The sequence below is a fragment of the Tinamus guttatus genome, unplaced genomic scaffold (assembly GCF_059628265.1).
Source record: "Tinamus guttatus ecotype Peru unplaced genomic scaffold, ASM5962826v1 Tinamus_guttatus_pri_ptg000464l, whole genome shotgun sequence".
In the NCBI taxonomy this organism is placed as follows: Eukaryota; Metazoa; Chordata; class Aves; order Tinamiformes; family Tinamidae; genus Tinamus; species Tinamus guttatus.
In genome coordinates, this window is record NW_028288998.1 from 63,881 (window position 1) to 91,153 (window position 27,273).

The 27,273-nt window shown below is 37.9% G+C and overlaps 1 protein-coding gene across 1 annotated transcript in view; it reads left to right on the forward strand.

The window, feature by feature from the left end:
• SLC12A2 (solute carrier family 12 member 2) overlaps window positions 1-21,487 on the forward strand; it is a 58,495-nt gene extending 37,008 nt beyond the window's left edge. The window contains exons 13-27 of the mRNA XM_088532683.1: window positions 1,177-1,278; window positions 2,362-2,517; window positions 4,407-4,506; window positions 6,258-6,369; window positions 8,936-9,076; window positions 9,236-9,342; window positions 10,817-10,896; window positions 11,915-12,055; window positions 12,748-12,795; window positions 16,579-16,698; window positions 16,860-16,971; window positions 17,463-17,549; window positions 18,355-18,490; window positions 20,226-20,293; window positions 20,961-21,487. Coding sequence (XP_088388809.1) covers window positions 1,177-1,278; window positions 2,362-2,517; window positions 4,407-4,506; window positions 6,258-6,369; window positions 8,936-9,076; window positions 9,236-9,342; window positions 10,817-10,896; window positions 11,915-12,055; window positions 12,748-12,795; window positions 16,579-16,698; window positions 16,860-16,971; window positions 17,463-17,549; window positions 18,355-18,490; window positions 20,226-20,293; window positions 20,961-21,096 — 1,646 coding nt within the window. The 3' untranslated portion in view covers window positions 21,097-21,487. The remainder of the gene's footprint in view (window positions 1-1,176; window positions 1,279-2,361; window positions 2,518-4,406; window positions 4,507-6,257; window positions 6,370-8,935; window positions 9,077-9,235; window positions 9,343-10,816; window positions 10,897-11,914; window positions 12,056-12,747; window positions 12,796-16,578; window positions 16,699-16,859; window positions 16,972-17,462; window positions 17,550-18,354; window positions 18,491-20,225; window positions 20,294-20,960) is intronic.
• The last annotated feature ends 5,786 nt before the right edge of the window (window positions 21,488-27,273 follow it).

The following is a 27,273-nucleotide window of genomic DNA, read 5'->3' on the forward strand; positions in this document are numbered from 1 at the left end:
GTTGTAGCTGTAACATGCTTTTCTTAATAATGCTAAATCTCTATTTTTAGATACTGCAAATCGATGAAAATACATCCTTAGCTTCAATTAGAGGCTATATGATATATGATGTAAATATCTGAAATAAATGCTTATATTTAATAATTATAAATGTATAATTACAGAATAATTAAGGAATAACTGAAATAAAAACAAATAGCCTCTGTGAATGGCAAACTTTTTAAAGTGTGGTGTTTTGTTAAGCTGCAAAGAGTAGAGATGATTGCTAGTTTTGCTAAAGGTAAAGACTAGCCCAGATAGTGATACGTGCCTTCTAGGCAAATGGCAAACTAGCTGTTCTGTGTCCACCCACTTGCTCTGTGCTACTGCTCTTAAAGTTTTTTCCACATTTGCTCCTTCAACCTTTTCCCCATCCCTTTTTAAGGTAAGTATAGTCATGGTGTCTCTGCAGCAGGCTACTTGAAAACTGGATTCGAATGAGCAAAAATTTGTGGACTCGCATAGAACATTCCGTGTTTTGGTCACAATTTTTTGTCGTGGTGGGATATACAAATATAAACATTAAATACTACTCTACTTCAAGGAAGAGCGCATCAGGCTCTTCCATCCCAGCCCTAGAGGGAGAGGATACTCATGGCTTTAAAACAGAATACTGCAATAACATCAGTACTGTTAATTCATAGTGACTTTTTCTGTTGTTCACAGTTACTATGCTTGGCAGTGTCTGAATCTTACTAGGCTCTTACCATATACTGTTGGAGAAACTTGAGCTAGTTAGAAAAATACTGCACATACATTAATGCTCTGACCACTGATTCTGGAGTTCCTCAGGATTCAGTACCCTGCTGCAGTGTTTGATCAAACATCACAAAGGAAAAAATCTTATTTTAGATTATTTTGAATATTATATGAATTAAATTATTTTGAAATAGTGTGCAGCACACCAAAATGAGATGGAAAATTATGTGTATATCGGTTTAACTTCCTGACTATTAGAAAATAAATCAGAATCAGTAAGTGATTTTTAATTTTATACCTCCAGTTGTTGTACAGAAAGGGCAAACTACTTTTTCTTAGAGAGCATCATAAAATAAGGTTGTTCTGTAGCAGGTTTTTGAATCTGCAAAGCCATTTAATCTTACGTTTCATTGGCTTTTTTTGGTTTTGATTTTGCAGCTGAATTGAATGTCATTGCTCCAATTATCTCTAATTTCTTCTTGGCTTCATATGCCTTGATTAACTTCTCTGTATTCCACGCTTCTCTGGCAAAATCTCCAGGTAGGAATCACATTTGGGTTTACCACATTTGATAGTTCAGCCTGCAATATCTAGATGCAAAAATATATCTTATTTTTTTCTCTGTTAAATTTAATTATTAAATGTCTACTTGATTTTTATGGTTCATTGAATTCATATGGTGTGTACTTGGGTCCTCTGAAATTCTGAGGACTAAGCCATCCGTGATTAGTAAAGTTGTGGGAGCTTTTTGTCATCTTTGCTGAGGGATCAAAAGATGATTCAGTTTTTTTCAGAAACTCTCCAATAGAAATATGATCATAACTTCCAATTGCTGTATCCTGTGATGAAGTGCCTTTTAAGGCTTATTACTTGAGAAAAGCTTTCCTTGTAATTCAGTATTAGAAGTTCAAGATCTACCCTTTCCTGTAATTTACCTTTTAGTGTGGGTAATCTCCCAGTAGAGAAGAAACTGGAATTGCAGGTGGTATTGACATTTTTATAGCCTTTGTTTGATGTGCTAGCTAGAATAAAGGAATGAACCAAGTGACTACAATTGAAGAACATTTTGTGTATTATGGTGAATGTTTGGTGTGTTTGTGCATTACCCTGTGGCAAATAAGGGGATGAAATACTGGCAGTCCTTTGGCACATTCACATTCTTTTTGGAATGTCTGTCCTTTTTTAATATAGTGAGAATCTCTAGTCATGTAATAATAGTAATTTTCTACTAACTGATTATAGTTGTATGAGTGTGAGAGACTTGCTGATAAACCATTTTTAAAATCTTTGTAAACAAAATCAACCATAATGCAAGTAGGCATGTTTTAATGTACATACTGGTACAAGTATCTTCAAACTCCTGCTTTGAGATATGCTTGTAGGAATACAAATGTTTCTCATCATTAAGAAAACTAATTTGAAATGTCATGGAAAATCAAAGCAGAAATGTGTCAAAGTCTTTATTTTGTACACTGCTTGAACTGCCATATATTACCATGAAGTGCAATGCAAAGCACTGAGGAAGGTGGAAAGTGACAGCTACTGCTTTCCTCTGCAGTAGTGAAGTAGTTACAAGTTCCTTCTCTCTTCCTTCCTATTCCTACAAATCGTATCTTGATTTAGGTTGGCGTCCTGCTTTCAAGTACTACAATATGTGGATTTCTCTTGTTGGAGCAATTCTGTGCTGCATTGTGATGTTTGTCATTAATTGGTGGGCAGCACTTCTAACGTATGTCATAGTCCTTGGACTCTACATATATGTCACTTACAAGAAACCAGGTATGTATGGAAACATCGCTTCGTTTTGGTGGGGAAGGTAGAATCATGGCCTCTTGGAGAAACAAGGATCTTGATTATGTTTAGCTTACTAGTTCAAACATCTGTTTATGGCTTTCCAGCTGCCATTGCAAATGTCATAAAAGTCATAGAAGTCATAGAATGCTTAAGGTTGGAAGGGACCTGCAAAGGTCATCTAGTCCTACCCCCCTGCACACGCAGGGTCACCTAGAGCACGTGGCACAGGACTGCATCCAAGCGGGTTTGGAAGATCTCCAGAGAAGGAGACTCCACAACCTCTCTGGGCAACCTGTTCCAGTGCTCTGTCACCCTCACTGTCAAGAAATTTTTCCTTAAGTTCCTGTGGGACTTTTGGTGATTCAGTTTGTGGCCATTACCTCTAGTTCTGTCAGTGGCCACCACTGAAAGAGGCCAGCACCATCCTCCTCACTGCCTCCCTTGAGGTACTTATAGACACTGATCAGGTCCCCTCTCAGCCTTCTCTTCTCCAGGCTGAACAGGCCCAGCTCCCTCAGCCTCTCCTCATAGGGCAGATGTTCCAGGCCCCTGATCATCCTTGTAGCCCTTTGCTGAACTCTGTCCAGCAGCTCCCCATCCCTCTTGTACTGTGGGGCCCAGAACTGGACACAATACTCCAGATGTGGCCTCACCAGGGCTGAGTAGAGGGGCAGGATCACCTCCCTCGACCTGCTGGAGATGCTCTTCTTAATGCACCCCAGGATCCCATTGGCCTTCTTGGCCACGAGGGCACACTGCTGCCTCATGGTCAGCTTGTTGTCCACCATGACACCCAGGTCCCTCTCTGCAGAGCTGCTCTCCAGAAGGTTGGTCCCCAGCCTGTACTGGTGTCTGAGGTTATTCCTCCCCAGGTGCAGAACCTTGCACTTGGCCTTGTTGAATTGCATGAGGTTTTTCACCGCCCAGTTGTCCAGTCTGTCCAGGTCCCTCTGGATGGCAGCGCAGCCCTCTGGGGTATCGGCTACTCCTCCCAGTTTGGTATCATCAGCAAACTTGCTGAGGGAGCACTCTGTGCCCTCATCCAGGTCATTGATGAATAAATTGAACAGGACTGGGCCAAGAACTGAAATGTGTACGTTCACTGCTTCTGTCCCCTGCTTTCCACTGAAAAAAAAAAGGGGGGGAGGGAGGCTTATCTAAATCAAACATGTTTGTACTTAAATGTAAACAACTGAAGGAAAGACAGAAAGATGAGAAAGAAGCATATTAAAAGAGATTATGTTGCAGGGCTGAAAGTACCAAAAATGTGTATTTTGTTAGAGCAGAATTGAGCCAATAGTGTTCCTTAGGTTGACAGTAAGAAAAAGACAATATACTGCGCTATGCAAATTATGAAATACTTGGATAATAAATTCATTCTAACTAGCAAAAGAATAACATGTATAATGGCAATAGAGGGGATATTGGGAATTTTCATTTCCTCATCAACCTAATAATCTTACTGGAACTGCTAAATCTAGTCTTTATCCTCTCTTCATTAGTAGTATACCTTAAAATACTTGACTTAATTTCAGCATTTTAAACTACTTTTCTTTTGCTGTGACATAGAATGACTAAAGACTTTTTTTTTCTTATATGTTATGTTTTTCTCTGAAGCTGCCATGTCCTTTGAAATATAGGAAACTACTTCCATCCACTTTTTCTTTCTTAACTGTAAAATGTAAAGCTGAAAATTGTTTCAGAATGCTTTTACAGAATTAGAATTGCTTATTTAGTTGTAGGGTTTGTAAACCAGTGTTGTATACAAAGATGTACCTTATTTTGTGATTTTTCTGGTCTATTCATTTCTTGATCATGTAGTTTTGTATAGAATTTCTTTTACTAAAATATTGAAATTTCAAATATTGTCACAGATGTGAATTGGGGATCCTCAACGCAAGCTCTGACTTACTTGAATGCACTACAGCATTCTATTCGCCTCTCAGGAGTGGAAGATCATGTGAAAAACTTCAGGTAACAGTTATTCTGATGCTAAAGATGGTGTCCGTTAAATTGTCCATTCACTTCCTATAGGTTGTAACAATTTTGAATTGCAGTATTCCTGGAGAGCCTGTGGGATCTCTGCATTAGCATTTTATTTTTGACCTCGAGTGCATTTAGAAGCAACTCTCTTGATGCATTTATGGCACTCTACCTCATGGGCTGGTCTTGGGGCCTGTGGATGAGCCTTTTTGATAAAACTGAACTAGAAGACATGCTTCAAACTGCTAATGGGCATTCAGTCCATGTAATCAGACTAAAAGTGGTCTAAAGTAAAATCCATGAGAAAGTATAATGTTCTGTTCAGTACAGAGCTGTTTCACGTAAGAGATGCTCTCTGCACTCTGTAGGCAAACAGGCTACCCTAACATCTCTCACACAAAGTGCTTGTAAATAATGAGATTTAAATTATGTCTTACATCCTATTCTATCATTAATTAGAAAAAACACAGTCTGAATTGCAATTCATTTGTTGCTGTTTAGCTTATCAAGAGCAGAAATTTTCAAACTTTTTTTTCTCTCGAACAAGTGCAGTTCTAAAGCCTGACATAAATATTTGGTAAAGCAAATGTTATCGGTGTTGCTTCCTCATTGCTGTCTACTGGGAGTCTGTTTCAACTTTCTACCTGTGACTTTATGCTTGTGCTGATACAGTCTATGAATGCTCTGCTGATCAGTTTGTACTTGGAGTTTTTTTGAAAGTACTTTTAATTCTTTCATTTATGAAGTTAGTATGGAGCTTTTTGGCTTGTAAACTTGTCTAATTGTTTTCCAAAAGAGTTAGACCTCCATGTAACCCAGTGTTAAGCACACTGGCAATAAGAGTATTCATTTATTGTTCTTTTTAATGTGACAGTGGTTTCTTATGTATGGCAGAAAATGTTTTGGATTTTAAGGGCACATCTTAAAACCACCTATTACTATTATGGAAAATGAACTGGAACCATCATATGAATTGAGAAAATATAAAAATCACCAAAGCTAATTTGCTATCTTGTGTGACTGGATACTTCAACTTCTAGAACTGATTAGGAAGTTGTCTAGAATCATTTGCAGTCATTTGGCTGCGACTTCTGAGTGATAGTGATGCAAAAGTATGTGATTCCATTTTTTCTGTTAGTAGAGAATAATCTAAGCTAGAACATGAAAAAGGATGTGACCTAAAAGGCATAAAGCAATTCACAGGGATGGCAGAGTGGTTGAAGTTGGAAGGGACCTCTAGAGATCATCTAGTCCAACCCCCCTGCTCCAGCAGGGACACCCAGAGCACGTGGCACAGGGTGGCACCCAGGCGAGTTTGGAAGATCTCCAGAGAAGGAGGCTCCACAGCCTCTCTGGGCAGCCTGTTCCAGGGCTCTGTTACCCTCACAGGAAAGAAGTTCTTCCTTACATGGAGATGGAATTCATTCCTCTTTAGTCTTGGCTTTTATTGTGTTTCTTATTTGAAATGTGAAAATTGTCACACTTAGAGGGATCAAGTTTGAAAACGATTAATCATTGGTACACTGACAACTGTGAAAGATTAATCTTTTCCTGATTAAACATAATGTATGATTACTATTTCTGCCCTGAGGGTTATGTTCTGATGTCTAGTGTTTTGAAGATTCTCTCTGTGTGTGTGTGTGAGAGAGAGAGAGAGAATGAGGGACAGAGATAAAATAAGTAAACAAAACCCCACAGGAAACAAATTCTAACTTTTTTCCTCTCTCAATTCACTGTTCCAGACCTCAGTGCTTAATTATGACAGGTGCTCCAAACTCACGTCCAGCTTTGCTTCACCTTGTCCATGCTTTCACCAAAAATGTAGGCTTGATGATTTGTGGCCATGTGCATATGGTGAGTGTATTCTCCCTTTTTATTTTAGAATAACCTTGGCTTTTTTTTTTTTTTTTTTTTTTTTTTACACAGCTGCCATTTTTAAATGCAGGGAGTACAAAAATTGAAACTTCGTGTGGAATCTACTCATACAGGCATCACCATCTTTCCTGTACTACATCTTTAAGGAAGCTTTGAAATTTAATATGAGAGTTAACATAACCGACAGTACCTGCTTTGCATCTTTTTCATTCTAGTGTAGACACAGGAAAGCCTTGCAAATGAAAGTTGTGTTGTAGGATATGCATGATATGTATGGCAGAGGGGCAGAATTAGTATCTTTGATCATTGACTAGGAAGTTTTATAGGAGTGAAGTTGGATTACAATCTGAGGCTCTTCTGCCTTGTATCTTTCAGTCCCATGTACTTATTCATACTTTGGACGGAGTAGTCAGAATGACTGGCTGTGTGCAGTTGGTGCCACAAAATGGTTACTGACGAAACATGGCTTACCTCAACAATCAGTTCAACTTAAATTGCAGCCACACTGGATTTTTGGAGTTTGCTTGAAGTTAATTCAAACCTACTTATGTAAACCTTGTCTTTCTTTCCCCACACACTAACATTTAGCTAACTTTTCTCCCGGGATAATATTGTCTTTCATTTGTTTTTCTGCATCAATGCAACTTCAGCAGTCCTCTGTCTTTGAAAAAGGGAAAGAAAAGTCCCTTTAAAGGGACCATAACCTTGTCTTTAGGCGTAAGATCAGAATACGTCTGTAAATTTATATGCCAGGCAGGTGTGTTTTGGGGGTAGGAAGAAGAGAGGAAGCTTTAAGTAGCTGTTCTTCAAAATCATGCTGTTACAAGTTCCATTTGTTTGAAGGTGGGTGTCATTCTGGGATCTGCTCCAAGGCTTAAGTTGGCTACAGAGAGGTTATTGCATCTCTGATAAATGTTGCCGAATATGTTTCAGCATATTAGGATTGTGATAGCTTTGCTTCATATTTTAAGGAGAAACTTTGTATCACATCAATAAAAACATGTAAGGGAGGATGAATTTTAAACATGAAACTTGAATTCTTCTCTATGTACTTAGGTTTGCCAGATTAAATGAACAGGAATTGCTCTGATCTACTAGTTAAAAACAAATGCAGTTAGTGCAACACAGAACTTGTAAGCAAATATTTGCCAGTTTTATCTTTAGAAACATAAACTAGTTACTTTGTTAAATAGATAGGTTACTCTATTGCATGTGAAAACTTTTGTCAGCTCTTCTAAGGACTTCTCCTGCACCCAGCTAGTATATAACTGTCCATATAAAATCTCATCAGTGAGTGCGAGGTACAAACTGAAGAATATCTGAGCTGTAAGTTTTCATAAATTGCCCCTCACAAATAGGACTGCCCTGAAAAGAATAATTTTCTTGCAGGAAAGCAGTTTTGAATTGAGGATTTCTGGGAGCTTATGCTAATAATGGTCTGGATCTAAGTTAATGCTTTCATCTTTGAAAGCTCCCCCACAGCTATTACCATTTGTAGGAACAGGACTTCTATGTTCTTGATCATGCTTCATCCTGTGTTCTGCATTTTGCTGTCCAGGAGGAGCCCAATAGTTCCTCCTAATAGAAATAATAAAATGAAAAATAACAAGAAGGTGAGGTGCACTGGAACATCTGCTTCATTTTTCTATAGATGAAATTGATATAGCAAATCATAAAATGATAAGATGATGTAAAAATAAGTAGCAATGTAAAATAGTACTGAAAACTTCAGTAATTTGAGGGAATTTGATAGGTATATGGGAGCTACCAGCCCGGGGAGGAAAGGTAATCACCAGTTTTATAAGAAACTTAAGAGACTGGGGCAATTCTGATGCTCCCTTGATGTTAAATAGGACACTGTGATGGTCTTGTTGTCTGACAGTTGGTGCCTTTAGCTCCTCCCATCTTTGCTTTCACAAGCAGTGATTTTGGATTAGCAATGCAGATTGTGCATTGTGCTTCTGCATGTTGCATTGTGTCTTGCAAGAAATAGTTTTCATAGAACTACAGTAAAATTGCTACTATGGCCAAGCTTTTCTGAAATAGAAGTATTATATATAAATATTCATACATACTCATATGTATGAATTATGGAGGAATAGAAGGCTTATGGGTGAAAGAAGACACTCGATTTTAGTACAGCTTGAAACAGAGTCTCGTAAAACCTAATATTGTCATTCTCTATCCGTATATCTTTAATTGCAAAATCTTTTTCTTCTAAGAATGTATTAGGCTTTAGAAGATAAGTTTGTGACACCTGGTGGTGAGCTGGTTGTGATCTGGGACAAGGATGCTAAAACTTCAAGAATCCTGTCCTTAAAAATGAGTATCTGGTCCACTCTGTGTTGCTGTTCCACACACTATTTTTTATTGCTGTTGAAAGTGTCTTTAATTTTCTTAGTTTTTTTTGGGTAGCGGGGAAGCTTATTTTGAGACTCTTCAACTTTGATTTGTGTTCTAGCAGTGAAATAAGAAATTGGGCATTGCTACTGCTGATAATAGTACTGCTTGTTCTCACTCCCATTTTATTTGCTAATTTTAAAAGGGTCCTCGGAGGCAAGCCGTGAAGGAACTGTCAACTGATTTGGCCAGATATCAGCGATGGCTCATTAAAAGTAAGATGAAGGCCTTCTATGCACCAGTGCATGCAGAAGACTTGAGGGATGGAGGACAGTACTTAATGCAGGTATACTTGTCTCCTTTCTTTAATGGAAATGGTTTTTACAGTGGGCATGCTGAAGTATTTTCAGTATTTTCATTATGCAATTTCTACATTTAAAAAAAAAATTGAACCTGTAATTATTTAGGTAGCTTAGAATTAGTAATATTTTTGTGTTCTTCTTAGGCTGCTGGTTTGGGTAGAATGAGGCCTAATACCCTTGTTGTTGGATTTAAGAAAAACTGGAGACAAAGTGACATGAGAGATGTTGAAACATATATCAATTTATTCCAGTAAGTAGAAAATGTATAAGTGTCGATAAGTGTCTTATTATCAAATGTGCAGAAATAAAACATAAGTTAAAAAAAAAAGAATAAAGGTATTAATCACACAGATTCTCTCTCAGAGTTTTCAGAAAGATGCTCAAATTTTTCACATTGCTGATCCAGCAATCTTCATTGCAGGTGTGTGTGTGTTTTTTTCTGTTTGTTTGCTTTTGTTTGTTTTTTCTTCTTCTTTGATATGGAAATTAGTAAGTAACTCTTACAGTTTAAATACCTCTTATTTCTAGAAAATAACCCTTTTTCTAGGGAGATTTGTGGTGATAGTATGAGATTTAAGAGTTGCTGTCTTCAGACTTTGAAATGGTGTTTTATGTGTCAATCTGCTGAATGCATGAAACCATATGTTCTACTGAAGTTTTTTTTTCTACAATTTTTGCACAGATTAGGGGTAAAGAATGAATCTATTCTTATGCCAAAGTTGTATCTTCCAGCTAGTGTTCTTGTAAGTACAGTATTTCTTGTAGATGATACACAGCACTGGAAATACAAAGTAAAGCAGCAGCCAACAAGTAGATGGAAAAGAAAATCCCAGTGTAATTTGCCAGTTCTGAAAGGCAGTCCAGTTCCAGATGAAAACTTTTATCGAATAAATTGTACTACACACATGTTTGAGAAAAACAAATCTTGCTTGCCACACTTAACACATTTTGTGTTTTGTCTTATGCTGCTTAAGTGCTTTTAATAGTTCTTCACATGAATTAGAGGGGAACTAGAGGGGAATAAGTAGAAGCTATAGGTCAAAGTGTATGTTTGGATGACAAAATTTCTGAAGTGTGTGAGAGAAACACAAAATTAGATGGATCTAATCTACAGAGATTGGAAAAGAATAAATAATGAATTAAAAATATCCATAAACTTTTGCTTCTTACATGAACAACAACTTGTTTCATGTATTTGCTATGGTATATGTTGAAAGTTTGAACACTTTGTATCAGATCTTACTTTCTGGAAAAAAAGTCTTAATGAAAAAAAGCTCGTGGGATTGCCATCTGTGGAAATAACATGGGAGTTTTGTGAATTAAACTGTAATTAATGTAATTAATGAGATATTTACAATTAAAACACTGATGATTGAATGCTAACAAAATCAGATTTATGTCTCGCAATGTTTTCCATCATCTCTGCGAGAACTTGTCTGGCTTGTTTATACTGCCTTTTTTAATCACCATTCTATATCTTAGGGTGAGAGAGAGGAAATAGAATGGATATCCTCTCTGTAGGTTTCTTTTCAGGGTCTGTTCAGTTCATTGATGCAGTTGATGATATGGAACTGCAACTGAAATTCTAATACGAACTCATAATTTGGCAGTTAAAATAGCAATATTTAATCTCTAAAATTTGCCGTGAGAAGGCTAGGTCTCTAGGGTCAGACAAGTCTATAAAAGGTTTTAATACTGTTTTATTTTTTGCCCCTTTTGTGTAGTGATGCCTTTGACATTCAGTATGGTGTAGTTGTCATCCGCCTAAAGGAGGGCTTGGATATTTCTCACCTTCAGGGGCAAGGTATGATTTATTTTGTTACTTCTGGGAAACAGCTGTTCTAGTTTCCCTCAATTACCATCTTCTGAAGATATAATCAAAGTAAACCATGTTCAGCAACATGATAGAGCTTGCTTCCCAGTATATAACTACTTACTGCCACAAATATGTCTATAAAATTATTAGGAAATACTTAGGATCCCATTCTGGAAATTAAGAAAATTCATGTAGTAAATGTTGCATGGTCCAAGAAAACGGAGGGTCATCTTTGTTGTTTTTTCTCCTTTCTCCAAACTGCTACCAGTAAAGACATCATATTTTCTAAGGAAATCTGCTCTATGTCTGGAAAGATTTTGTGTTTTTAGTGTAGAAGATGTAGTTACACTTTGTATACTACTAGTCTTAAACTGGCTAGTACAACTTCTGTTCTCAAGCAAAATAAAGAAAGAAGCCGATGAGCTTTCTTGGAAGGTGTGTCCTGAAACTGATGCTGTTCAGTTGTCCATAGCCCTTTCCGTGCGATGTGACTGCAAAGAGGAAGAATACTCATGACCTGTAACATGTGTTGTGCAGGTGGCACCCTCCAGAAAGAGGATTAGGATTTGGAGGGAGACAGGGAACTTGCTGCTCTATGCCAGAAGGCAGAGGGATGTGAGAAACAGCCAGGAGTGACTCTGCAGTGTAAACAGGAGACCAGGAAATCATGACTCGAAGGTGTCAGAGACTCTTAATAGTATCTGCTGAGGATGTTGAGTTTACTTAAGCCCAGGCAGCTGTGGTGCCGAAAAACCTAGGAAGGAAGTAGCAGGAAACTGAAGTTATTTTCAGAGGGGGCACCGCTCTGTACTTAATACAAGTGTTTTATTCTTTCCTTGTTCCTTCTCATTTGTTTCAAGTGTTTTGTTATTTGCATAGCAAGGTTGTTGAGTCCAGCCAACTGTGAAGAATCCCAGATATAATTGCATACTTCTGCCAGATATATTTGGGACAAATAATAAGTTTATATTGTGTGTTTTTTTTGTTTTTTTTTTCTTCCTTGAAGAAGAGTTACTGTCATCCCAGGAAAAATCTGCATGTGCCAAGGATGTCATAGTAAAAGTGGATTATAGTAAAAAGACTGAGACAGACACTTGTATAGCTTTTGCTCCATCATCCAGTGAAAAAACTCATGCTCTACATAAAGGTAACTTTGTAGCTAGCAATGACATTTGAATTCCCACTATTTCTCTCTTTGCTTTTCTTTTCATTAGAGTAGTACTTAAGGGGTGAGGGTGTGTGTGGGTGTGGGCCTTGGAAACACAGAAACCTCTCATGCTATCCTAGCCTATTGTCTAATTACTTAAATACTTTGTCTTAGAACACTAGTATATAAAATAAATCTTTAATATCCAAGGTGCTAAATAAATCAAGTAAAAAGGTTTATGGGCTACAAACTACGGGGTACATTTTTTTTTCTTTTCCTTTTTTTTTTTATGACTGCTATGTATAAGAAGGATTTTTTCATCTCAGGTTATTATATGCATATAAAAAACAATAATTCAAGAAACTGTGACACTACAGTAACTGATAATTGACTTTACCGTTATTTTTAAAGAGCTAGCCTATGGTGACTTTATGGTTAGGAAGGAAACCGCATGTCTCACTTATCCTTGCCTCCTTCCCTCAACTCCTTGAGGTTCAAATCATTTTCAGGACATAGTAGGCTGCATTTGTGGGCGTTTCCATATGAAATATCATTTCATTATGCACTTTTGTTTTCCGAGTTTTCTTTCTTGTTCTTGCTTAAGTTACTTTTTTAATATACACAATTTCTATTTTCACTAACAGCATGAAAGAAATTAACATTTTTATTTTGTATCTTTAAACATTTTCCAGAAGAGGACGAGGATGGAAAGACTCCAACAAAACCACTGTTGAAAAAAGGCAGGCATTTTCCATCTTTTTGTGTTAAATCATTCACATCGTTAATTTTGGTTCCTTTCCCTTCCTCCCCTTTTCCCTCCCCCCTGCATATGTGTATATATATATATATATATACACATGCACCTTATAGTTTATATAAAATATATATATTTATACATAAAAATATGTGTGTATATATGTGTCTGTGTGTGTGCGCATATGTGCTATGTGTGTGTGTGTATCACAGAATCACAGAGTGGCTGAAGTTGGAAGGCACCTCTAGCAATCATCTAGTTCACCCAACAGCCCTCCTTACCCCCACTCCAGCAGGGTCACCCAGAGCACATGGCCCAGAGCTGCATCCAAGCGGGTTTGGAAGATCTCCAGAGAAGGAGACTCCACAACCTCTCTGGGCAGCCTGTTCCAGTGCTCTGGCACCCTCACAGGAAAGAAGTTCTTCCTCATACTGAGATGGAACTTCCTGTGTTTCAATTGTACCCATTACCCCTCATCCTGTCAGTAACCTCTACGGAGAAGTATTTGGCCCCATCCTCTTTACATTCTCCCCTCAGGTACTTGTACATGTTGATTAGATCCCCTCTCAGTCTTCTCTTCTCCAGACTAAGCAGGTCTAGCTCACTTAGTCATTCCTCCTTAGTCTATGCTCCATATGATAGATGCTCCAGTCTCTTAATCATCTTTGTCGCTTTCCACTGGACCCCCTCTAGAAGCTCCACATCCCTCTTGTAGCCCAGAACTGCCCCCAATACTCCAGGTGCAGCTTCACCAGAGCTGAGCAGAGGGGCAGGATCCCCTCCCTCCACCTGCTGGCAACGCTCCTCCTGATGCAGGCCAGGATCCCATTGGCCTTCTTGGCCACGAGGGCACACTGCTGCCTCATGGTTAACTTGTTGTTAACCAGGACTCCCAGATCCCTCTCTGCAGAGCTGCTTTCCAGCAGGCCAACCCCTAATCTGTCCTGGTGCCTGTGGTTATTCCTCCCCAGGTGCAGGACCCTGCACTTGTCCTTGTTGAACCTCATGAGGTTCCTCTCTGCCCAACTCTCCATCCTGTCATCAGGATGGCAGCACAGCCCTCGGGAGTGTCGGCCACTCCTCCCAGTCTGGCGTCATCTGCAAACTTGCCCAGGGTGCGCTCTGTGCCCTCGTCCAAGTCACTGATGAATAAGTTGAACAGCCCTGGGCCCAGTACTGACCCCTGCGGGACACCACTAGCCACAGGCCTCCAACCAAACTCGGCCCCATTTATCACCACCCTCTGAACAGAGCTCTGCCATCCAGCCAGTCCTCCATCCACCCCAATGTCCACTCATTTAAGCCACACTTCCTGACCTTCCTCATGAGGATGTTATGGGAAAGTGTGTCGAAAGCGTTGTTGAAGTGAAGGTAGACAACATCCATGGCTCTGCCATCGTCCATCCAGCTGGTCTTCCCTTTGTAGAAGGCTATCAGGTTCGTTAGACATGACTTCCCCTTGGTGAATCCATGCTGACTATTCCTGATCACCTTCTTTTCCTTTGCATGCCTAGAGATGCTCTCTAGGATGAGCTGCTCCATCACCTTTGCAGGGACGGGGGTGAGGCTGCCGGGCCTGTACTTCCCTGGTTCCTCCCTCTTGGCCAAGACTGGAGTGACGTTGTTTCCTCCCAGGCCTTAGGCACCTTCCCGGCTCTCCGTGTCCTCTCTAAGATGATGGAGAGTGGCCGAGCAGTGATCCCGCTCTGTTCCCTCAGCGCTCTTGAGTGCATCCCATCCGGGCCCATAGATTGGGGCATTTGCAGTTTGCCGAAATAATCCCTAACCCAATCCTCCTCGACCAGCGGAAAATTCTCCTTTCTCTTGGTTCTGTCTTTTGTCTCCAGGCTCTGTAGTTCATGGGGACTGGCCTCAGCAGTAAAGACAGGCATTTAGTAACTCTGTCTTCTCTGCATCCTCTGCCACCAGGGCACCCTCCCCATTCAGCAGCAGGCCCAGGTTTTCCCTAGCCTTCGTCTTGCTGCTGATGTATTTATAGAAACCCTTCCTGTTGCCCCTGACATCTCTCTCTAACTGTAATTCCGAATGGGCCTTGACCTTCCTCGTTGCATCTCTGCATTCTCTGATGGTGTTCCAACACTCTTCAAATGTGGTCTGACATATTCTATATTACTTATGCTCTCTCTTTCTCATTAAGTTTTCCCAAGAACTCCTTGCCACACAGATCTCCTGCCCCTCCTTGCCTGGCCTCTTTCTTGCAGGAATGCGCCCATCCTGAGTTTGAAGAAAATGGTACTTGAATATTAGCCATCCCTCCTGGACTCCCTCTTTCCCTTCTAGGACTCTGGCCCAGGAGATTCCTACAAGTAGGTCCCTGAAGATGTCCCAGTTAGCTCTCTCCCTATAAAAAATAAAGAAGAGTGAGAGAAAAAGACAACCATGCAACATTAGCCTGTTTTTTTTATACTTGAGCTGAAGTAAAATTCATTTTCAGGGATTAGACTGTGTAAAAATGGAAGATCATGCAAGCTCTCAGAGGTGGTTGTTGCTCAGAATGAATTGCACATGTCTGAAACTCAATGCTGGATGTTTTTTTTTTAAAAAAAAAAACTTCGTGTTTTGTAAGTCACTCTTGAAGTGTTTTGGGGAGTTTAGTGAGTTCTCTGGGTCTCAGATAATATTATTGGGTCATTAGTTGATGTAGTAGTAAGGGAAGGTCTTTCCACTGTTATACTCCCAACTGGTGCCATAGTGTATTTGCAGTATGTTTACAGTGATTATTGTTGCTGTCAGTGAGATGAGCATCTAAAACGATGAAAAATGTTTATTTTGAGTCATTACTTCAGAGATGAATTAAGCAATTTTGAGTTTTGTCTCAGACTTATATGAGAGTTAAGTTATATGATTACCTCATTGTCAACTTTTTCTTTGCAATTTTAATACCTAGGAACCATTATATTTTAATAATGAAACCTGACAATATGAAATACAAGATAACAGTTTGAAGGATACTAGTATGCAGTAAACTAGTATGCTTATTTAAATCAGTGACATATGTATTGTATATATATTTTTTAAATTACATGGTATAAGGAGCAAGAAGGATATCAAACTGCTGCCTCTTGGTCAAATTTAGGTTTTAGCTAAGGGAAAGGAGTTAGGATTTTTTTTGCATAGTTTTTAAAATATTTGCACATACTAATCTCTTGGAAATTGCCCTTCTGATAAGTGTCTGTACAGTAGATGCAATAATGGTCTTGGTACATAAGGCAGTCTAATTTGTGTTGAGAACCTTGCACATTCAAAACGTTGTTTCCAGCAAAACATCACAACTATCTTTTCTTTTGATCACATGCTTAAAAGAAAAAAAAATGGATTTAAGAAATGAAGAACAGTGCTTCACAGGGCATTTTTATTTATAAATATCTCCCTGTTTTGTTAAGTAACAGAAAATCAGTGTGTAGATGTGTTTTAAAGGAAGTAAGATCTTTGTCATATGTAAGAGGTAACAGTAGTACATGATTTAATGATCTGAAGTATGTATGTGATCTTTGTACAGTTATTTGTCTGGAAAACTTAAGACTTGCAAATCCTTGTGAAATCTCTAAATATTTCTTAATGTCTATTCTTTCAATCAAAATCAGTCTTGGGTGGAAAGAAAAAGGTTAGGTTTTTTTTTTTTTTTAATTAAATGTAAACAAATCATCAACATCACAAAATACTGATATAAGACTTTGCATTTGATTTTGGGAGTTACTAACCTAAACATTTTAAAAATCACCTGTATATTGTATTGTTTATTTTCCAGACTTGAAGAGCACATCTCCTTTAAACTTAGCTGACCAAAGACTTCTTGATGCCAGTACTCAGTTTCAGAAGAAACAAGGCAAAAGCAATATTGATGTCTGGTGGCTCTTTGATGATGGCGGTAATATATTTTATACTTTAACAAAGTATAAAAACAAATTAAAGTGATTTTTAAATAGTTGTTAGCAGGTATCTTTCAGTCAATTCATATATGTTACAAATTTGTAATAGTAAACTCTCTTCTTAAAATTATTGTGCTCCTGAACTCTGCTGAATTTGCAGGTTTGACACTATTGATTCCTTATCTTCTTACAACCAAGAAAAAATGGAAGGATTGTAAGATCAGAGTGTTCATTGGTGGAAAAATAAACAGGATTGATCATGACAGAAGAGCGTAAGTTTACCTCTTAATTTAAGTGTACAGTAGATGACTTTCTCTTACTACTAGCTTTCTTTCAGTTGTTTAGCAAGAGTTTGACCGTGTCTTATTCCTCCTTGGACCATACTCTGTTCCTCCTTTCCTCAGAATTGTTCCATTGCTCTCAGATTATGTTGGATGAGGTGATTCCTCAAATTACTCTAATTTGTCTGTAGCATTATCTAACACAGGCATTTTCTTTGTTCCTCAGAAGTGCTTCTGAAATTGGTTTTAAAGGAAGGATTTTTCTCTTATTTTAAACTTTTTAAATACTTTTCCCCCAACATTGTGTCATTTTATAGCAATATGCCAGGTTTCTATAACCTAGTACTTCAAAGATTTTCTGTCACATGCTGTTTTTTTCTTTTCTTTCTTTCAAACTAGTGCTTTTAGTATCAAGTTTCTATTTGTCTTGTGAAATAATTATAAATACAGTTAATGTATAAAGGCTTGTTCTTCTAATACAGGATGGCTACTTTGCTCAGTAAATTTCGAATAGATTTCTCCGACATCATGGTCCTTGGAGATATTAATACTAAACCAAAGAAAGAAAAGTAAGTCTTACAAAGTATTAGTTGTATTAGTATAAAGTATAAGATGTTAGTTGAGTTCTTGATCTCTGTCATAAATTCAAAATATTTCATGCTTACCTACATAAAAAATTTGATAGAGTAGACCCTACAACTTAATTATATATGGAGCCATGTTATAATATAGCATAAAAGACCTTCCTATAACATGTTTGAGAAAAACGCAGGAAAAGAACTACGTGATAACTCTCACTTCTAATAATCTAGAACTAACTAACAACTCCCATTTCTGGTAATCTAGAACAGTATTTAATCTCTAGCCTTTAGACTATAATGATAGATTTAGAAAAATCTGGTTTGTGTGGTGCAATATCCTGTACACAAAGGAGGATAACTCACAAAAGTTTAGAAGTTGTGTGTTTTTTTTTTTATTATTATTATTATTTTTTCTTTCCCTGTGATTCCTGCTTTGAACTTCGCTCATGTTACTACATGCCCTGTAAGGTAATACTGTTCAATTTTCAAGCAACTATAGCATAAAACCCTTGCAAAAGTTAATTTGCAAAAATAAGTTTTTTAAAACAGGCTAAAACTCTGTTTAGCTGTGTACGAGCAGTGAAAGCTTTTGTAGTTCTTCTTAACTGAACAGAAGGTCTACCCTTAACTTTTGTATGTGCCTGTGAAATAGCTGATTCTCTGTGCAAAAAGAAGTGAAAATCTTTCAGTAAATCTTATTTTCACATAGCAGGAAAAATTACTTTCCTATAGGATGAAAGTCATTGCTGATGTGCAGGCTGTTTTAACGCAAGTATTCACTCAATTCTTTCAGTATTGCAGCTTTTGAAGAAATGATAGAGCCATTCAGACTCCATGAAGAAGATAAAGAACAAGAAGTTGCAGATAAAATGAAAGAAGATGAACCTTGGAGAATAACAGACAACGAACTTGAGCTTTACAAAACAAAGGTTTCATTTTTTTAAAACTGCTATTTTATGTTTCTACTCTATACAACATGAGTTCTGTGAATGTGGCCCTAAACTGCTTTTGTACAATCTTAGTCAGTCATTCAGTGATTCTTGATAGGTAAGATCTTTAACCTGAGTCTAGACTACCTTCTTGCTCTTCATTTTCTAAAAGGAAAAATATTAATGTTATAGAGCAATTAAAGGTTTGACATTTTTTTCCAAGCACTAATACACTGTAGAGCTGTCACTCGTTCCTTCTGTTTTGCTTCTGTGAAGGAGACTTGAGCAGGATCGTACAGCAGGATGCAGATACAGATAGGTATCAAAAGAAAGAGTAGTTAGCACTTTAGTTACCTGAAGTTCTTCGTAAGTGACAAGTGGAGTACACTCCAACATACCTTTTTCTTCCATTCTGCCTTTGTTTATCTTGTGTGAAGACTTGCAGTAGAGAAGAAATCGGAGTGGGTGGTGGTTCTGCATTATAAGTAGCTTAAAAGAAAACATAGGCACAGATTGACTATTGAATCATAGAATCATTATGGCTGGAAAAGACCCTCGAGATCATCAAGTCCAACTGTAAGCTCCTCACCACCCTGCCCCTAAGTGCCCTGTCCCTAAGTGCCTCGTCTACACGTTTCTTGAATACTGCCAGGGACGGTGACTGCACCACTACGTTGGGCAGCTTGTTCCAAGGCTTCACCATTCTTTCTGTGTAGAAATTCTTCCTAATGACTGACCTGAACTACCCCTGGCACAACTTGAGGCCATTTCCTCTTGTCCTATCAGTAGTTATTGTGGAGAAGAGATCGACCCCCGTCTCACCACAGCCTCCTTTCAGGTAGCTGTAGAGAGTGACTCTGAGCCTCCTCTTCTCCACACTAAATAACCCCAGCTCCCTCAGCCACTCCTCATAAGACTGGAAACTGTCTACAAAATATCTCTATATTACCTAGAAGTACAAAGGGAAGGAAGACTTTATAATTAATGAACTAATAGTTTTGATGTCTGGAAATACCATAAAATTATTTTCAGTGAGGTAATAACAGTGACTTAATCATTTGTCTGCTGATAGTTGATTTGTTCTTGCAGGCAGTAGCTAGCAAAGCTTAAAGACCTCGTCTGATCTGAGAACAGTGCTATAAGAAAAGGTTAATTACAAACACTTACTGAAACAAGTGCTAAAGTTGACCTGAAAGAGAAAACTGAAAATGACTGTATGAATACAGTTTTAAGAAGTCATCAGTAGTAGGATGTGCAGAACTGTTTAAGATGCTAAGAAAAGATAGCGTAGTATAAAAAGGAGGTCCATTATGGGGGCCCACCAAAAAATAGGTGGTTGAAAATGGCCTTGGCAAATGAAGGTAGGGTTTGCTTCTGTTAGACTTGCTCATTGCTAGTTTACAGGCAAAGGTTAACCTTCCAGAGTGCTTAGGGGACTATTGCTTACAGCAGCTGTGGAAGATGGTTTTGTTAATAGAGGGACTGTGTTGAATATTGGTTTAGTTTTTGTAGTACTTGGTGTATTTGTATGTCTTATGCTTACCACTTTTTTCTCTAGAACTTGCAATCCTAGACATCTCAGAAAAACAAAAAAGTTATTAAACTGAGGAAGAAATGCATGCTTTCTATTAATGTCATATTAATTGATCATAACTGTTTCTTGAATAAATTTTTATCCTAAAGTTTATATGAATAAAAATAAAGGTCTTTCTAACAAGTTTCATTTTAATTGCAGACTTACCGCCAGATTAGGCTAAATGAGTTGCTTCAAGAACATTCAAGTACAGCAAACATAATTGTTATGTAAGTAAAAGATGTTTATGATTACCCTGATACAGTCCTGTAACTGTAAATATATGTACATACAGTTAGCAAAGAAGACATAACCTTTGGCAATAAAGCATAAAGCAAGTTTCTTTTCTGGAATTGATGTATTAGCAAGGCAGAGCTACTACACCAATGCATATGGAATGGACTGTGTTGTCTGATGTACTTCAGATGGTTAACCCTACATATTTAATGCAGCTTGGGATTTTCTCATTTACACCACCCTTGAAAGAGTTGGCATGTAAACCCTTGCTTTCAACCCTGCTTTTTCTAGGAAATGTGTAGATAAAATTGCCTTTGATAAAGGTTGTTACCTGATGGATTTCCATGGAATTACTTTTTTCTTTAAAGAACTTACTTGCAATCTCCTCGCTGTGTTTCTTCAAGAGCTTGTTCAAGAGCTCCGTGAGGTAGTACAGCAAATGAGGTTTGAGCAGTGCAGGAAAATCTAGAGTAGTTATGTGAACTCTTAACTCCTTAATTGAATTCCGAGTTTAGAATTCTAAAGTAAAAACTAAAAGGGACAAGAACTGGACATAATATCCACCTCTTTGCAGAGTCATATTTGCATCTCTGAATGGTATAACCTCTACCAGATTGCTCATTTCCCCCTCCCCTCTCCTACCTTCCTTGTGTATTGCAGGAGTTTGCCCGTTGCACGGAAAAGTGCTGTTTCTAGTGCACTGTACATGGCCTGGTTAGAAGCTCTGTCTAAAGATCTGCCACCAATTCTCCTTGTTCGTGGGAACCATCAGAGTGTTCTGACCTTCTATTCCTAAGAGTACTGCAACTGGGACCGCTGTGATGAAATGGTACTTCAGTGCCTAGGGGAGAGTGACTGAGAAGTTCTGTAGATTATTAACATCACAAAGGCAAAAAGTGACTCTTCTTTCACTATTTCACTGACTTGAAAGCACACAAGGAAAGTCACTGTATTTATATAATGTTGTGACATCTTCAGTTTTATTCTAAATCTTCTGTAATTTAATCTTGCTTAATGGGGGAGGATTCCTTGTTAGACTGAAGAACAAGCCAAGCATTTTCTTTGCTATTTGAATAGCAGCAATAAAAGTGTTTTATTTTTGATCAATAAAAGGATTATAGATTTATAAAAGCCTTTTAGCCTTGAGGTGCCTTCTGAAATTAACCAAATCTCATCCATACATCCTATTTTGTAAATTTCTATAGAATGTCAAATTCTGCCTTCAAATAAGAATTTAGATCAGATTTCCTTTAGTTTCTAGTTTCTTCCATATTACAATAAAAATGAATGCTGCTTTTCAGTCTTCCATTGAGCTATTAGTTCTTAGTACTGTATGTTTTCTATTGTTCAGAATGTTTTCTTAATATCTGTTAGATTTAAAATAAATGTGAGGATTGGGGCAGGTCAGCTGGAGTGATACAAATTCCTGATGATATTCTCAAGACCATGTACTACTAAATTTTGTAATAGTTAAAACTAATTGTACTAGCTGGGAAGATGCTATTCTGAGGGTTGACACTGCCTGTTTCTTTGGCATTAGTGCAAGACACACAGCTAACATTAACTACCTTGGTGAAGGTGTCAGTGTGAAGGTGTGTCAGTCTTTGCTCTGTAACTCTAACAAGAAACTGCATTAATGATTTAGGCCATTTTTCCTCATTTAAAAACAGTACGGAAACAGAGACCTGTCCTAGCCCTTGGTCTTTTGCATTTTGGTAGCCCTTACAATTTATTTTGAAATAAAACTCAAGGCTTGAATGAAGAATATATAATCGACGTAATGCCATCTAACAGAAAGCAGTAAACACTATGTAGAATCTTGCTAGGTCATCCAATATTAAATACAAAAGCTGAAGTTCTCTTGTATTTTTTCAACAGATAATTAAAAGGACCCCTAATTACTAGGGGAGATGTTTTTAGGTCAATTCATTCAGTTGTCAGCAAATACACTTAGTCTTATTAAATAATACTCAGGTTTAGACATCTTGTGATTTAACTTTATTTCATACATTCTACTTTATACATTTTCTATTTTTAATAAAGAAACTGCCAATTTGATGTGTACTTTCATTGTATGTTTTGACTAATACATAGTTCTTGTATGAAAACCTACACAAGAAATTTCCCTTGAGCCTAGATACGAAGTTACTAATGTGAACTATTTTTAAAATTCCTATATATTTTGGATAGAAAGGATTGCCTAAAAACATTTCACAAGCTTTTGATATTAGTATTGGACCTGCTACTGGCTCAGTTTAGCAATGCTTCGGTGGCTTTCATTTAAGGACGCACAGAAAATGTGTATTTTTATGCTAAATAAAATATCAAATTAAGATGTGATAATTCCTTTTGAGGGGCAAACCAGTTAGTTATTGTTAGCATAAGATAGACTGTAAATTGTGATACAAGATAAAAATGTTCTACATAGTGCAGTTTGCACCACGATCAGTTTTTTGGTGTACTGCAAAATAATGTGTGTTTTTGTTTGATTTTTTTGCTGCTGACTTCTGCCAATTGGATTTGAATCTATTGAATCATTTCACTTTTGAAAAATAGAAACAAACCATCAGGTTTTGCCGGTAAGTGCAAGACAACTGATGCCGGTGTGGACCCACTTTATTGTGATAGGCGATAAGGCATTTATTTAGCAGTACAAGTACTGTTTTGGGGATTAGACTCAGCCTTTTTGTCTATTACAGGTTTTGCAGTGACTGTTGGACAGACTAAGGATGTCACATCATAAATAGGGGATCATTGCCATTTTTGTTCTTTTTTTGTGCGTTAGGTTTTGTTCTGTTTTGTTTTTTAACAGATGGACAGTAAGGCATGGACTTAGTGCTGCTATCTTAAAAATGTGCACAGGTACACATTTAAAAGGTTTTTTTTGCCCATTCAGGAAACCATTGCTTGTGATCTGTAACACAAAAACCAAATGAAGTGTGTGTATACATGCATATATGTGTATAAAATTATATAAAAATATATCTAAATATGCATATGGGGATAGTTAGGGTAATGTCTGTGAAATAATGTAGGATGCTTTTCACATATGCACTCTGAGAAACCCACTAACACGAGACGCAAGATCTAGTTTCAAGATTATTTGTTACACTGAAACTTCAACAGTTACTTGTGTTGTTAGCAACAGATGTCAGTTAGTGGCAGTCACTCCGACTTATGCTTTGATTTTTGACGCCAAATGTAGTTATGTTCCAATCATTGTTAATGACTTGAAAAATGAAATATCACTGACACATGGCAATTCATAACTTCTTTAGATTCGGTTTCTTTGTATGGGTTTAGAAAAACAGCAATAGCTGAAGAAATCAGTTATTTATTTGTTTGTTCACTTATGTTTGTACTTAGGTTTCCTTTTACATACATTCTTTTTATATGCTTTTCTGACATATTTAAAATAACTGAAAATAATTTAAAGATTTGAGTGTTAGTGGGTAATGATCCACTGGGTTTGAAGATGTAATATTTGATACTGTACTGTAACTGTCACACACAGATGCTTTTCTAATGTTTTAACGTAACTATTGCAGTTACTGCTTTGTACCAAGGGTCACTGCAATAAAAGGAAGTGAATTCAGTACAACACTGTATTGTCTATCAAAGCCTTTTTTGTAGGTGGGAGAATCGTGTTCATAAATTAACGAATTAATGCTAAACATAGTTTCCAATATGTGAATTAGGAGATTGAATGCATCTGATGTTGCTGATCTTTATTGTGAAACTTACTGGTGACTGCTAAGACTTAGAGTGATTCAGGTGACTGGTGTGAGACTGTTCTCCGGAGGAATGTCTGCCGTAAGTGAGCTCAGAGCAGTGTTGCTTGCCTTAAATAAGGGGAGGCTTGTTCTGTTGTCCCTGGGATTTCACATGACTTACTAGAGGATACACACACTCTTCTCTCTTCTTAGGTGGCATCAAAGCCACCAGTAAGGCACATTTGACCTTTATTTCATTATCATACATTAAACTTTTTTTAAAAAAGGAAGTTTAAGAATGCAAGTAAAGAAAAATAGCATTTTTTTTTCTCCGTAGTCATATAAAATCACACTTGGAGCCCCAGGAGAACTTACCACTCTCATCAATTTTTAGTGTTTGCTAATATGGCTGGATATGAGGAAACAGTTTGAAACTAACCCTTGGTATATAAAATTGGTACACTCTAATTATTAAGTTCTTATTGAATAAGCATGTCCACGTGCTTAAACATAAACCTTTAGACAGTGAGCTTTACAGGCCAATGGAAAAGGAACAACTGTTGAAAGACCATTGCAAACTTCTGTGGGTCTGGCCTTTTCTCTAATAAGAGTCTAGACGTGGCTGGGTAATGTTTTTCTTTAGATCTTTTTATTTGATGGGAAACCTGTTGATCTCAATAATTCTACTGCAAATATATTTACAGGTAAGTGACAAATTTCCCCATCTACATTTCCAAGCTAAACACAGACACTAAATGAAGATGTGGCTATAACATGAAATGCCATGAAGGATCCAAGTTTTGGGGGCACTTCATGCTGTATGAGTTACCTCTTGTTTCATAGCTGTGCAGGATGGCAGGACTCCTTTCTCCTTGGTAAATATCCTTCCTGCCATCTAGTTATGCCGTTCCTGCATAACCTCTACTGGACCCTGTAAGTGTTGCCTGAATTTGGGCAGAAGAGGGATGGAAATGATTGCTTTAGGTTTCAGATTAGAGTAATGGGAGTAGGCACCTGCTGGGAACAGGAGCCCTCTTTCTCCGGACGCAGACTAGTCTTTGCATGGGCTAAGCAGCATTCCGGCTGCAGAGAGAAGTGTCCTGTGGGGGCCCTTGGCTCCCGCTCGCTGCTGGGGGTGGAACAGAGGCGAGTGGCTCCTGGTGCCGGCGGGGGAGCTGGCTCTGCGTCTGGGATGCTCCCTGTCCACTGCAGCTTCCGTACCGGTTCTCCGCAGGATTCAGCCTGCCTTTCCTGACGAGCCGCTCTTCTGCAGCCAGGAGGCTGTGGTTTCCTCACGGTGCGGGGAACGGGCTGTAAAGGGCCACAGAAAGGGAAAACATCCGTTTGTGTAAACTAAACGCTTGGGAAGAAAGTGTTGAAAGCTTCTGATAATGTATTAGATCCTTTGTGGGTTGAGTAAAGCTTAATATCAGTTTTGTTTGGATATAGGGCTGTAGCGTGACTTGTTCGCTTTGCAGCCATTGAACAGGCTGCCCATTTAATGCTTTTAGTTATCTGAAAAAGTACTAAGTTCACTCACATGTGCACACCTAAAATTATCCGGAAAAGCATTAACTGTTTTCACCTGCGCATTACGCGGTGCTTTGATGGTTCATGGTGCTGTCTGTTGGAAATAAATAAGTTTTTGTTGTACCTAAGTGAAATCTTGGAATATATGGTTCTAAAAGGACTCTAATGGCAATAGTGCCTTAACAAAGGTGGAGCAAATTTCCACTGCAAGCCTTGGGGGGTGGTGGCTACAGGGAAATAAACCCTGATGAAGTGCAGTTAAATCTGACTCTGGAGTGCAACTTTGTGGGACCAAGGGCTTTCTCTTTCTAGGCTCTCAGTAGGAGAGATATCTCATACATTCGCATATGTAGTAATGGTTTTAAAAGCCTTTAAATAAAACTTTGCTTTTAATGGTGCAAGAAATAAGGAGGGCTTTCACTGGATCGTTTTCGAGAATTCTGCCGTAGTAACAACACCAGATGGCACTGTTGTCTTTCGGTATTTTGCGTAGAAATTAAACTGCACCATCAGAAAAAATCACCTTAATTATTTATTTTTCTTTTTTTTTTTTTTTCTGGCCAAGTGAGGCTGAGTGCTTTGAATAAATTTAATGCATATCAGCACAGTAACTGTTAATTTCTTTATTGCTTTGCCTGTGGAAAAGGAGAAATTAAAGGTGGTTTAACTCTTAAACTACAATTTTCTCTTACTAGCTTTGGGGTGGAAGGAAGGAGAGAGAGAAGTACTGTATTTTTGTCTGAGGATATAGAAATCTCTGTGGAAGTGCTGCCTGTTGAGTTCAAACAGCCTCTTGGATGCTGCTACCATTCTGTAAGACCACTTGGTGGGGCTTGTGTCACTGTTAGCAGCTGTTTCCATATGTGCTAGCCTGGGCGATGCAAAGGCTAAAATTCCTAAGCAAAGAGAGAGAAGGGCAGATCTTGTAAACACCAAATAGTTTGACTAATCTATCCCATCTCATTTCAGAATGCTTTGTCAAGTTCCACCAAAGTATACTTGCAATATAAGAAACAAGGAAGATAATTGTCCTCTTTCTACCAATACAGAGATAGGAGCAAGAAAATAACAACAAACAAAAAGTCCTATCATCCCGAAATATCTTTTCTGAATAGAATAGTTTAGGGCTATTCAAAGCACTGGAGGAGATGGTGTAATGTAATGTAGTTTTTGGCATTTGAAGCTTACTAAGATTGAGAATAACTTTATCACTCTGTTGAAAAGTGTTTTACAACTAATAACTAAATTTTGGAACATCTCTCAGCAGTAAAATTTGTCTCTGCTAAACAGATGTTGAAATGGAGTCAGAAGTAAAGGATTTGCACATGCTTTTTGTTAGAAATCAGAGAGCAGGGTTTAGCCTTAAAACATCCTCATTTCTAACCGTATATGGTCAGTCTGTCAGATCAAGCTGTCTGTCTGATACTTTCACCAGAGTTTTCTGAATTATATGGTGTCTTGAACAATTCCTTTGTACTGCTGCTACCGACTTGTAGAAGTGTGTTAAAAATATATATTTGAACCAGGGGAAGGGCCATAGGTACAAAAAAAAGTGTCTGATAATTCAGTGTTTGCCTATTATTTGATGTAGTTCATCTCTCATGAATAGTAGGTATAAAGCTATGATCAAAGTATTATCCGTAAGCTGCAAAAACATAAGCACAAAAATAAAGCATCATTGCTTGTAGTAAAATGGTAATTTAAACAGTGGTAACCTAGAAATCACAGCA